Below are 12,704 nucleotides of genomic sequence, written 5' to 3'. Positions count from 1 at the left end.
ATGCGAGTTGACCAGTCCCAACAAACTCACACGTTTGATAAGATACAAAATGAGGTTGCATCCCAAAGGTTCATCGAAGACTCAATGTTACGCATATTGCTGTAAGAATTATATTACAATAAGATTTGAATGTAGCATCACAATCCTAACTATGTGAGTTATGGGAAACCTGCAGACTTCAATAGCTCTCATCTCTTAATTTCCTTGCATCCCACTTTCCATCTCTTCCTTAGCTTGACTCATAAACCATCCATGCTCATTTATGAGAAAAATCCCTTTGCGGCTCCACCTGAAAATCTTTATCTGCATAGTTTTTCATGGTAAAAGTCAGAATGGGAAATCCTTCTGTGCCTGGGGTTCCAGAACATGCCTCTTGTTGACACTGCTACAAAGAGACTTGATTTATGTTTACCAGGACATTACTTCCTTTATCAAAGTAATCTAGATCATTTGTATGGTAAGGATTTCCTAATATGAAATGGCAAACTTATAGACGGAGTTCAAGACAGTAGCACAGTATGAGGAAGAAGAAACTTACATCTGAGCACATGGGTTTGGATGTGAAACACTTCTACAGGTTTTCACACAGAATTTTTTCTATATAGCACCTGAAAGTCTACCAGCATCTCTACATTCAAAGTTTCCCAAAATGTTTAATTTACTGGCAAATTTGAGAGGACTTTTCTACATTTTATATATCTGTGCATCAAAGGTGTACCCTTGATATTTTCACAAGACAAGTTCTAAAGTTGTCATTTGTGGTGCAACCTGCAATGAACTGGAAGTCAATGAGTGATTTGATGCCTTTGCTCAGCGTCAGAGACCTAACACTGAGAAGGCTGGCATATTTGTGTTGTTGAGCAGCAGGTATTATTTTTCTTTTAGAAAGGAAGCTTTGAATTTGGTCAAACAGCACATCTGACAACAATCCAATTGCTTAACACCACTTTCTAAAGTCAGTCGTATAGGTTAAAAAACAACAACAACAGAGCAAATCAATTTTAACATAGAAAAACTTAAATGCACTAAAATTCTATGCCAGTAAAAACCCAACTGTTTTACTCAGAGTTCTTACTTTCATGAAAATGAAAGATGCAAAATGTTGACAGGCACACATTTCACACTGCATTTAAGGACTCCAATATATATATAAAAATATACAGTACCAATCTGTATCATCTGGAAGACAGGGCCAGGTTGCCAGCTAGTTAAAAAATAATAATCAAACCACAGCTTCTTTCAGGGTGAATTCAGAAAAGAACAATTAACAGCTCATTCATGTGATGATTAATTCGCCATGGGAGCTCTCCTCTATTACTTGGCTATATGACAATTGTTATCCTCTAGAAAGATAATATGTGGAGGAGACGCCCATCTAAACGAGACTCTCATGGGATAACCAAAATCAGTATATAAAACACAGTCACTTGGCCAGTGGTCATAAGAGTTCCAGCAGTTCTGGAAATTGTCCACATTTCTCTTGGCTTAAGCACTTCATTACTATGAAATAATGGCATCACTTTTCCAAATATTTATATTTCATCCTTTAGAATATTTGAATATATTCATATAACTTTAAGGCAATTAGTTCATCGATTAAGATGATTTATGAGTGCCAGAAAAATAACACTGCAGTTGTTCATGTCATATTAAGTAGAATGGTGCCTATCCCTGGAAATGCTGTTCTTTATGCATGGGGGACAGGAAACAGTAAAAATTAGCAAATACCATACACCAGCTTCAGCTTAAACATGGAGTCAGACTGAGTACCTTGATACCCAAATGCATTTGCTGAACATACAAGCTGCCTCAAACCATATCGGATTATCTAGCCTAGCATTCTGTGCATGGTCAGGCAGAGTCTCCCCTCTATTTCACACAAGGGTTCTTTCTAGATCTGCCTGGAGATACGAGTACGTAGGTCTAGAACATCTGCTTGCAAAACATGCAACCTAAACACTGAGCTACAGACCTATCCACAATTCTAGGCCCATATTGTGAACTCAAATGTAGTAAAGAAATGTAAGATGAGATACATTCAAAATAAAAGTGAGAATATGCATATGGATGACAAATCACACTTCAAAGGTTAGTGAAACTGAAGATCTGTCAATTCCTCTGTGATCTTTTGGTTCGTTTTGTGATATGGAATCCTGAGTTGTCTTCCTTCAGCCTTTGTCAGGAGTGCAATTTCCTTCTTCCAGTATGTTTAACTTAAAAAAAAACCTTATGCTTTACTTCCCCCATTGTTAGAAAACTTGTCCCCTGAAATGTTTAGACCGTACTTGAAATCAGAAGTCATGTTACACAATGATACCACTTCCTGAAGAAGCCCACCCTCCTCTAGAATTCTGGTTCCTTTTCTCTCTTCTTTCTCCCAAGGAACCAAAATGGATGAATTTTGGCTCAAGTTTGATGAAATCTCTTCCACTGAGGTATTGCTTACGGCTTTGTTCCATTTTGTCTTTACTTGGAAAGCTCCTGGAGAACATAACTGCATCGTTTCTTGAGATGAGTTTGGAGATTTTGAGTGAGTTTTAAGGAAGCCCTCATTGTCAGCAGTTGGGAGAGCAGCAGGATTTTCCTTATTTAGCCCAAAGTGGCATTCTCCATGGCTTGTAGAAAGAACATGTTTCCTTGGTGATAGAGGAAGCTGCTTCCCACTAAGGATGCTGTCATCGTGCCCAAGATTCCAGTCAGATGGTTCAGAAGTCCGACTAGTGCAAAGCAAAGCAAGATTGCTCTCACTCGGTGTGTTGGACTTATTCTGAAATTTAAATATATATATATATATATCACATAAGACTTTTTTACACTGGCTTATATGAAATGGACACTTTGATTATGGGATCAAAGCAAACTACAGGTATTAAACAAGCATAAATTATAACAAACAGCTGCATGAATTAATTGTTCTTTATTCTATTGTCTGTGGGTTAACTGCAAGGCAAGTGATCCTTGGGCCACAAATTCTTATTGTGAATAGGATTCAATTTTTGATTCTGTCTCTTCCCACAGTAAGTTCAATCTATAGGTAATCCAATTTCAAGGTTAAGAGGAGAGATGCCAGTCAGTGTTTCTCACCTGTGTTTCCTATGTATTAAAATTCAGGGCCACATTCACTCTTAGACACAATTGTTGAAATCCTGTTGCTTAGTGTAGTAAGTGGCACTAGGGTAGGTCCCTTGAATCAGTGAGGAACTAGTGAGTTAACTTTAACTTCCATTGATTCAAAGGGGCCCATTCTAGCATATTCAGTTGTAGTTAGAGCAGGTCCATTTGAATCAAAGGAGGTGACTCACCAAATCCACACAGATTCTGGGCACATTCCAATGCAATTTACCAGGCCAATCAACGGGACTTCAGCCAATGTTTTGGTCTAGCAGGAGCCTTATATTAATACATCCATTATGGTATATGAGCACACCTCTCCTGAGTCCTGCTCTGGGAATGACTTCCAAAATAAGGGGTTATTTTATGTACTAGAGATTCTAATCCAGCCAAGCTCCCAGGAATGGAAGTGGGGGTTCTTCCTTCCCCCTGGCAGGTCCCCATATGAGGAGGAAGAATTTTCCCCTTCCCTCATGCTGTCCTGGAGACTCCCATCCCCTGAGCAGAATTTCAGGGAGAAAGGAAGTCCTCCTCTTTTCTTAGCAAGGTTTGGGAGCTTGCATTCTCAAACTGGGCCCCAAAAACGAGCAACTGTAGTTTGTGGATTTGGCTTGGGTATAAAGCAGTAGCGTAGTAGTAGGGAATGTTTGGCCTTTCAGATGTTTTTGGACTCAAGCCCCTATCAGGCTAACCAGCAATGCCAGTGGAGAGAGATGGTGTAATATGCAGGCCAACAATATTTAGACAACCATCAATTCCCCATCTTTGATGCAAAAAGTAACAAAGCTCAATATCAAACTTTTTTCTCACACTTTGAAAAACCACACCATTTGTATTACAGACTTCCTTCATTCTTACTGCCCCCCACCCCAACCTCAGAACATTTTCCTCATCAGTGTGAAAGGATTAGAACTGCAGAGTGCAAGAGGATTTGGGCAGAATTCAGAGAATGACTTCCTGGTCATTAGTGAGCTTCAGCGCTCTTCTACATGAAACTACTGGGAGAAATGGTTTGAGAAGAAGACTTTTCTATATTCCCAGCCTCATCAACCTTAATTTGTAGTGTTTTTAAATTCTGTGCACAAATGTTATCTCCTGTTCTTAGCCTTCAATTGTTGCTTGGTTTAATCTGTTTTACATTTCACACTTGTGTTTTACTTTTTTATGATTTTAAAGTTGCTACTACAAACCGCTCAGAGAATTGGGCAGTACATAAATACTGTAAGCAACTCGTAGGTATGTTTCGAGAGATGGAAAGGCTATTTAATTATGTCACATCTTTAATTTAATCTCTGCTCCTTCCCCCCTTGGAACTCAGATCTCTGTAGGATTACAGAGTTGCAGAGTACAATGGATAAATTGAAGTAATTTGAGGAATTATGTGACAGAAGATCAACTGCTCGTATTCCTTTAATATTACCATATTTTAATATGCTTCTCTTAGAAAAGGTGTTTGATATATCTCTGCATTTTCATTGCTCTTTTTAATATTCCATGTTGTTGCCCACAACTGATTGTAGTACAAATGATAGACGTTTTCTTCCTTTAGATGGGAGGAATATGTGGCAACCATACAAATGTTATGATGTATTTGTGACCACATATTGTCCCTTCTTCAGCAGAAGTCCTAGTATCAAAGCAAATTATTATATAGATCAACCTTCCCAAGCTGGTGCCCTTCAGATGTGCTGGACTAGCTTGCAAGGCCATCCTGAAGGCCAACATATAGGGAGGTCAGCAGATTAGGGAAGGTTGGTGTAAAAATGGTTTAGGATCTCAATGCCTGTTGGAACATCTCTCCTGCAAAATAATTACCTGTCCCACTTGCTCTTTGCAGTCCTTGATGTCTCACTTAAAGAGAGCAAAACAGCTAATACTAGAAACCATGGTTTCTTGGTCATGGTTCCTTCCCTTTGGCATAAGCTTCCTATAGAGGTTCCTCAGGTGCTATTCCTTTCAGTTTTCAGGAAGTCAATTAAAACTGAATGGTCTGGGATGTTTGCATTTGTGTTTAAATTTGTTTAATTTATTTAAATGCAGCTTTTATTGATTCAGTTAGAGACAGGAATTTATTGTATTTCTTGCATTTTGTGTGTTTGTTTCTTTGATTGTACTTACGTTTTAATGCATTGTGAACAGAGAATGTTTGCACTGATGGGGTGGTACAGAAGTTAAAATCAGAGAGAGAGAGAATGAGAGAGAGAGAGAGAGAGAACGAGAGAGAGAGAGGTGTCTTGACAATTAAGGTGGTGGGTGAAGTAACAGACCTTCATCTTATAATCAATGTCATCCATTGATCGAAAAAAGTCCAAGCTCTTTGCTCCTGAGAGTTTCCCTTGATCAGAACTGTGTGTACTCAAAGTATCCAATATTTCTCCCAGCAGATCCATTTCTCCAGGGGGAAGAGGTGTTTTGGCCATTTCCCCAGAGTCATCACTGTCATACAGATAATAAGATGCTTCCTCGCTGTCTTCAGATGACAATCTGAAAATACAGAGATTTTAATGGCAGCGACCAGTTTGGAAATGAATAATACACACACTACACTTGATCTTTGCCGAAAGGCCGAGAAGCAATAAGACTTTTATTATATTCTTATATAACACATTATTATTTATTACACCTGGATTGTTTGATTGATAGTGAGATAGATTATGAATATACAAATAAAATTTGACAAGATGAATTACTACTTCAACCTTTGTATTCATTACTAGTTTGGTATAACTTTCTAAAACTTTTGAATTCCTGGATGCTAGATCAATATTATATCTTAATGACACTTATTTGAAAAACAAATATATATTAGATTAAGCTCTGTTTGGCTGCAAATGGAAATAGCGTTCGTATTGTGCTTTTGTCCACATTAGTGAGACATGGCAAGCTGGAAAATTCTCAACAGCCTGCAATGAAAAGAATGCTCCCTCTTGTCCTTTGCATAAGATCCAAGACTAGGGAATGGCTTATTGCTACAGCAGAAACAAAGTACACTTATAATGCATCTTGACAATGCCTCGATGTATAGTCTTTTTGAATGTGAAAATTTCACTTTGGAAAAGGACAGGCCCAGAATCAGCTCTTTTTAAACTTGGTGCCTGAAAATACTGCTTGGGTATTAAAGGTCTAAAAGGAGGAACTACATTAATATAATGTAGTTTTTCTTAGACATTTTCTTATGAATGACATCTCTGGTCTGTTTTTATATTTAAAAAGTGATAATAGTTTTGAAAAAGGATTTAAAACAATAGCCAAAATGCTACTAATTATACCAGTTGGCATAATGCGATTACCATAAACCTTGGTTGCCAGCCATGGCAAGTTAAGAAGTCAGAATAGGCATTTGATGTTGCATGCCAAGTCATGCAACAGCAAATGCCTACACTGACTTTTCAACTTGAGACCATTTGCTGCCAAGATTTATGCCAATTGTGTTATGCAGATGAAAAAATGCAGCTGGAATTTGAGCACCGCTTTCAAAACGTACAATAGCTAAAACACCTCTTTCTGGAGGCTCAATTCATTCTTATGGATGAAACCTTTGATTTAAGGGTTCAAGTATCAATGATCCAGTTTAAGAAAAGCCAACACCCTTCATTTCTTTCAGAGTCACAAACCCACAAAATTGCCATCTCACCAGGGACTCATGCAGAGATACAACAGAGAGCTTCATTCAAAAGTGATCAGCTCTGCTGCACCTCTCCATTAGAAACAGCTTATGGTACAATTCTATACACACTTGCTCAGCAGTGTGCCACCATTTCAAAGTACATGGTTGGGACTTGTGTCCAAAGTAATGGTATACAGGAATGCATTCTGTGGACGTCTCTCCACTGGGCAGATACTCGGCACTAACATGAATGATTTCATTTGTTTTTATGGCATACTGGCCAGAATCCTATTGGTTAGTTATGCTGGTCTAAGTGACATGAATTGCAGCTGTGGATTGCTGCTAGTTAACAAGCTGCTTACCTTACTTGTCATACATCTCTCATGTGACTGACATACAGGAAAGGATACAAGGGGCAACTTGTTAAGTAGAGGCAATTTGTTCATACCATTTACTGCCATTGAAATATCACCAGCTTAAGCCAATAAGATTCTGGCCAACAGCAGGTACAGTATTTTGATATATGATGTGCTGTCCCTACTATAATGTTTGAAATTAATGATCTGTTCCTGCATCTCTTTTTTATAGTTTCAGCTCATCTAGATAAAATACATTATTTTTCTTCTTTTGTATTGGCTGAATTCTTGTTGCTTAGTGTAACAGGTTGCACTAGAGTAGGCCCGCTGAGTCAACAAGGAATTTGTGAGTCAATTCTTCTGTAAGTTTCATTGATTCAAATGGGTCTACTACAGTTACAAATTATTTTAATGTAGTAAGTAAAAAACAGAGTAGGCCCATTTGAATCAATGGAACTGTTTACTACTGATTCAATGATCATTCATTCATTCATTCATTCATTCATTCATTCATTCATTCATTCATTCATTCGATTTCTGTACTGCCCATCTGGTAGCCAAGGCCACTCACGGTGATTTACAACAAATAACAAAAAACAACGGAGTAACAAAATAGCAAATAGCAACATCAATACATACGGGTAAAAATTAAAAATCATAAAGTGAAGTAAAATTATAATACAATAAATATAATTAAAAGCGTAGAAAAATATAAGCATGGAGCATGGCAGTATGGTAGAAATTATATTATTGGACACGATTGTATCAGAGGATAGTCGGTTCAGGGAAGGCCTGTCTAAATAGCCAGGTTTTGAGTAGCTTTTTGAACATGTCCAGTGAAGGGGCCAGGCGGACTTTGGGCAGAAGAGAGTTCCATAATTGTGGCACTCCTGCTGAGAAGGCCCGATTTCTAGTGGTTGTTTTCAGGACCTCTCTCAGGGTCAGAACTCTCAGCAACCTTGCCTGTGACTATCTTATAGGACAGGCAGACCTAACTGGAAGCAGGCACTTGGCCAGATATTGAGGTCTGAAACCCTTTAGGGCCTTATAGGTTAAGCACCATCATCTTGAAACTGGCACGGAAGTGAACAGGTAGCCAGTGTAATGCAACCAGGGTGGGGGAAGATATCTTGGTATTTTCTAACCCCATTCAGAAGTCTGGCTGCCACATTCTGGATCCATTGCGTCTCCATAGCAGTCTGAACGGCAGCCCCACGTAGAGGACATTACAGTAGTCTAATGTAGAGATTACCAGTGCATGAACCAGTGTGGTGAAGGACCAGGAGTCAAAGTAGGGACATAGCTGGGTGATCCGCTTTAGGTGGAAATAAGCAGATCAGACACAGACGCTATCTGAGACGTCATTGATAGCGATGGGTCCAAAAGCACACCCAAGTTACAAAACTCATCCTTCATGAAAAGAGTGCCCCCCCCAAAGATAGAGAGGCACTCAGGCCACAGACACTAGGAGCCCTCCACCCGCAGGATATCCATCTTGTGCAGGTTCAGCATCAGTCTGTTGTTCCTCACCCATCCCAGCACCGCATCCAGGCAGCGCTCAAGGGACGGGACAGCATCCACTGTAGAAGGATGGAAGGAGAGAGAGAGCTGAGTGTCATCTGCGTATTTGTGACACAAAGCTCCAAAACCCCTGATGACCTCCCCCAGTGTCCTCATATAGATATTAAATAGCATTGGGGAGATGACTGACTCTTGTGGGACTCCACAATTGAGAGTCCACGGAGTGGACAATATCTCCCCAAGCTAAACTCGCTGAAGATGGTCCTCCAGGAAGGATCAAAGCCAGGCCAAAGCCTGATCACTGATTACTGACCCTGAGAACCTCCCCAGGAGGATACCGTGGTTGACGGTATCAAAGGTCGCTGATAGGTCGAGGAGGACCAGCAAGGACATTTTGTTCATGCCATCATGTGGCCTGAACCCGGACTGGAACAGATCAAGGGCATTGGTCTCCAGGAGAGCCTGAAGCTGATCTTCCACCACTCTCTCCACCACCTTGCCAATAAAGGGGATATTGGTGACTGGATGATAGTTGTTAATGTCATCAGTTGCCAGATTGGGTTTTTGTGGATAGGCCTAATGAGTGTTTCATTATTAGTCACAGGAGATGCTACTGGGAGGCCTGTCACTGTGACCAATTCTGGATAAATCACTTACAATGTGAAACGGTTCCACTTGATGGTCCTGAGCTTCACTTATCTGGAGAGCAAAGTAAGATTTTTTTATATCCTTCACTTTGGCTAAATAAATATTTGACATGATTTTACTGGCATTTAAGTTAGCTACCATTGGGGCCCATCTCCAAATGCCCTCTAGCCTCCTCCTGTTATGATTCATCCCCTGCAGCTGTTGGTTATACCAGGCAGCTGGCCAGGGTCAAGAGTGGATGGGGCGTTTAGGAACAATCCTGTCAGCCACCCTGGTGGCTGCCGCATACCATTCATCCACTAGAGCTCTGACAGGAGCTCCAACAAGATCAGCCAGCATCCCCCACATTGCATCTTGGAAACCTACAGGATCCAATAGCCTGTGGGGGTGGACCATTTTAATGGGTCCCTGCTTCCCGTGAGGGGGGCAGCGCCACTGTGAGGTTACATTTTATTAGGTAGTGGTCCGACCATGACAAGGGGACCAATACCAAATCAGTCACCATCAGTCCACTCTCTCCCTGACCTGTCGAGAATACCAGGTCTAATGTGTGACCCGCCACGTTGGTGGGACCATTGACAAACTGGGACATGTTCAAGGAAGCCATGGTTTCCAAGAACTCAAGATCTGGGCCTGTGGCCCCAACCTCAGCATGGATATTGAAGTCACCCAGGACAATTAGTCTGGGGGACCTCAGTGCCACCGCCGAGATGGAGTCTGCCAGTTCCAGAAAGGAGAGTGCTGGGTCGCAGGGAGCATGGTAAACCAACACCATCCCCATTCCATCCCTGGTCCCCACTGACATGTGAAAAGACTCAAGGCCTGGGAAGCTCAAGGCAGAGAGCCTAACAACCTCTAAATAATGGCAACTCCCCCTCCTCAACCCTCCAGTTTGCCTTGCTGCTGGACAGAATATCTGGTTGGGCAAATTAATGAGAGGGCTACACCAGCCTCTGCGCCCACCCAGGTTTCAGTAATACAGGCCAGATCTGCTATTTCATCCAAGATCAAGTCTCGGATTAACTGGACCTTATTTAAAGCAGATCTGGCATTTAACAGCATCAAGGATAGAGTGGAGGGTTGGCTGAGCAAGTTATCTTGATTCTGGTCACTGGCAACAGAGCAAGAACAAGGGACAGCCTTCAACCATCTGGCCCCAGTTCTTTGGGGTTTAATTGCTGCTGCACCAGTGCCATACCTTTCTCTGCCCATAAATGGTATATTATTCATTTTCCCTTCACTGGGTGACCTGGGATGTTGTGTCATAAAATGTAAATGCTCTGTAATAAAGTGCAAAGAAGGTTAAAGAGTGGTGCAGATAAACTGCAATAGTAGTATGCACTAAAATAATTTGTCAATGGATTAATTAAGCTGTAATTAATAATTGTGCAGTAGAATAATTGATCAATAATAATTTCAAAAGGTTAATAAGGATAATTTCATCATTAAAGATACAATTCTACTTTAGGTAATTTTGATTTAGATTTAAAGCCAGATTCTAACCCCTACTCCTTATAGCAATACTAGAGCACAAAACTGATGGAATTATAATACGATGTCCGTGGGGATAAATTAGATTTAGATGTTATTAGTGGGAGTAGATTCCACTCTAGTTCAACTTTCCATGCTGGCAACAGGATTTCACCATATGCTAACTCATGCTGCAGTTTTTGAAATTACTTCCTCCATTTTTAATAGGCTGCATGGCTTCCAATTTCTTTCTTTCTCAAATTTTGCTTTATTTATTTATTTATTTATTTATTTATTTATTTATTTATTTATTTATTTACTTGTTTGTTTGTTTTATTTATAAGCCACCTTTCTCCTGTTGAGGGGACTCAGTAGTAATTTTACTACTAAGCCTAGTATTTTCTATTAGCACTTGATTCTGCTTCTTCCCCAAATCAAGACAACACTCAGAAATCTCCTATCTGATTTATGCTGAACATTGGGTAGGTTTCTCTGACCCCAATTCCCCTTATCGGATGATAGATTTCTCTCCTTGCTATTTGTCTTGAAATTATAACTCCTCCAATGAAGAGCTGGATGTTCTTAGAACCTAGTATGTTTTTTAATGTTAACTTACTTGCTTCCTCTGTCCATTTCATCATCAGCATCTTCATCCAAGGCAGAATCATGATTATGCATGTTGGTGTGAAGATATCCAAATCGTTTCTGCAAAGGGAAATTTACACTTTAAGATTTTGTTCTCTTTTTCTGGGCTGGGGGTGGGTGCAGCACAGTTTTCTTGTAGTCTGTCAAACAATCCTGCAAAATTCATAAGTTCATAGTGATTCCAATCAGAGTGTCCAGAGTTAGAAAAGTGTTTTAATCTAACATTCAAACAGCCAAACATTTGGGCCAAATAAGGAGTAGTTAGGTGCTGTCAAGTTGCATTCAGCTTACAGTGCCCCTAACATGCATTTTCAAGGTATGAGATATATTTAAGATGTGGTTTTGGCATGTTTACCCATTAGTGAGTTTATCCTTTCTAACCATGCTTTAAAGGTAATGCATTCTAAGCATGAGTAAAAAGCGGAAATTTTGTAAAAGTTTCACATTATATGTGCTTTGTGATGGTGAACAACCTAAAGATCACAACACTAAGATGCTCAATGTACCAAAAAGTAACTATATTTATTTGCATATGTAGAGGTGGTATTATGTGTAGAAAGTTATGGATCCATCCATCCACATCCACCACTCTACTGTTGCTTTTTACTGCTCAATATTTATTTAGTCATCCATCCATCCATCCATCCATCCATCCATCCATCAACCCACCCACCAACCTGCTTTCTTACTAAAAATATTTGTATCTTATCTCTGCATTTTACTTTCCTCAAATTCACAAAAGACATTATTTTGAGTTACTTTATTGTTCTTCTCTCCCTGTACTTTTAAGCTTACCTAATAAACAAATGCAATTGCAAACTTCATTTTAAAGAAAATCTGGATGAATATTCTCTAACCAGAAAATAAGATCTCACGGGATTGCCGCGATGGTCCCTATAGTGATTTCGAAAAACAATGAACATTTGTCTTGTAGATACGGTAGGGGAAAAATTATGAAAAGAAAATATGTTAAAACTTAGAAAATTCCACGATTCCACTACACAGCAGCAACCACTTCAGAATTTCACTTCTTTCAAACTATCCACAAAAAACTGGCCAGTTTTCTATGCATTTAAAGCCTGTTTTATTATTTATCTATTTATTATTCATTTAAAATATTTCTGTCCTGCCTTTCTCATTAACATGGCCCAAGGGGGCTCACATAATTAAACATACAATATTTAAAATCCAAAACCAGTAAGTATACAAATATTTAAAAAGAATTGAACAAGTACTATATTAAAGATGATAAATAAAATCAATACTAAAAACACATTTAAATGCAACTGAGCATAACAATCCATAAAAAAAACAACACGAACCCCTCTCAGACCACCAGTCACTAA

At 39.5% G+C, this 12,704-nt stretch overlaps 1 protein-coding gene across 2 annotated transcripts in view; it reads right to left on the bottom strand.

Annotated features, from left to right (window-relative positions):
- Nucleotides 1-542: 542 nt before the first annotated feature.
- The window catches only part of DENND1B (DENN domain containing 1B), a 217,211-nt gene continuing 205,049 nt past the window's right edge, over nt 543-12,704 (bottom strand). For both annotated transcript variants that reach the window (XM_072998074.2, XM_072998075.2), the window contains 3 exons: nt 11,330-11,418; nt 5,379-5,595; nt 543-2,767 (listed from right to left, as the gene is read on the bottom strand). In XM_072998074.2, coding sequence (XP_072854175.2) covers nt 2,228-2,767; nt 5,379-5,595; nt 11,330-11,418 — 846 coding nt within the window. In that variant the 3' untranslated portion in view covers nt 543-2,227. The remainder of the gene's footprint in view (nt 2,768-5,378; nt 5,596-11,329; nt 11,419-12,704) is intronic.

This window comes from Pogona vitticeps, chromosome 4, assembly GCF_051106095.1.
Source record: "Pogona vitticeps strain Pit_001003342236 chromosome 4, PviZW2.1, whole genome shotgun sequence".
Taxonomy (NCBI): Eukaryota; Metazoa; Chordata; class Lepidosauria; order Squamata; family Agamidae; genus Pogona; species Pogona vitticeps.
The sequence above is the reverse complement of the archived record's forward strand: the minus strand, read 5'-3'. Positions and strand labels throughout refer to the sequence as shown.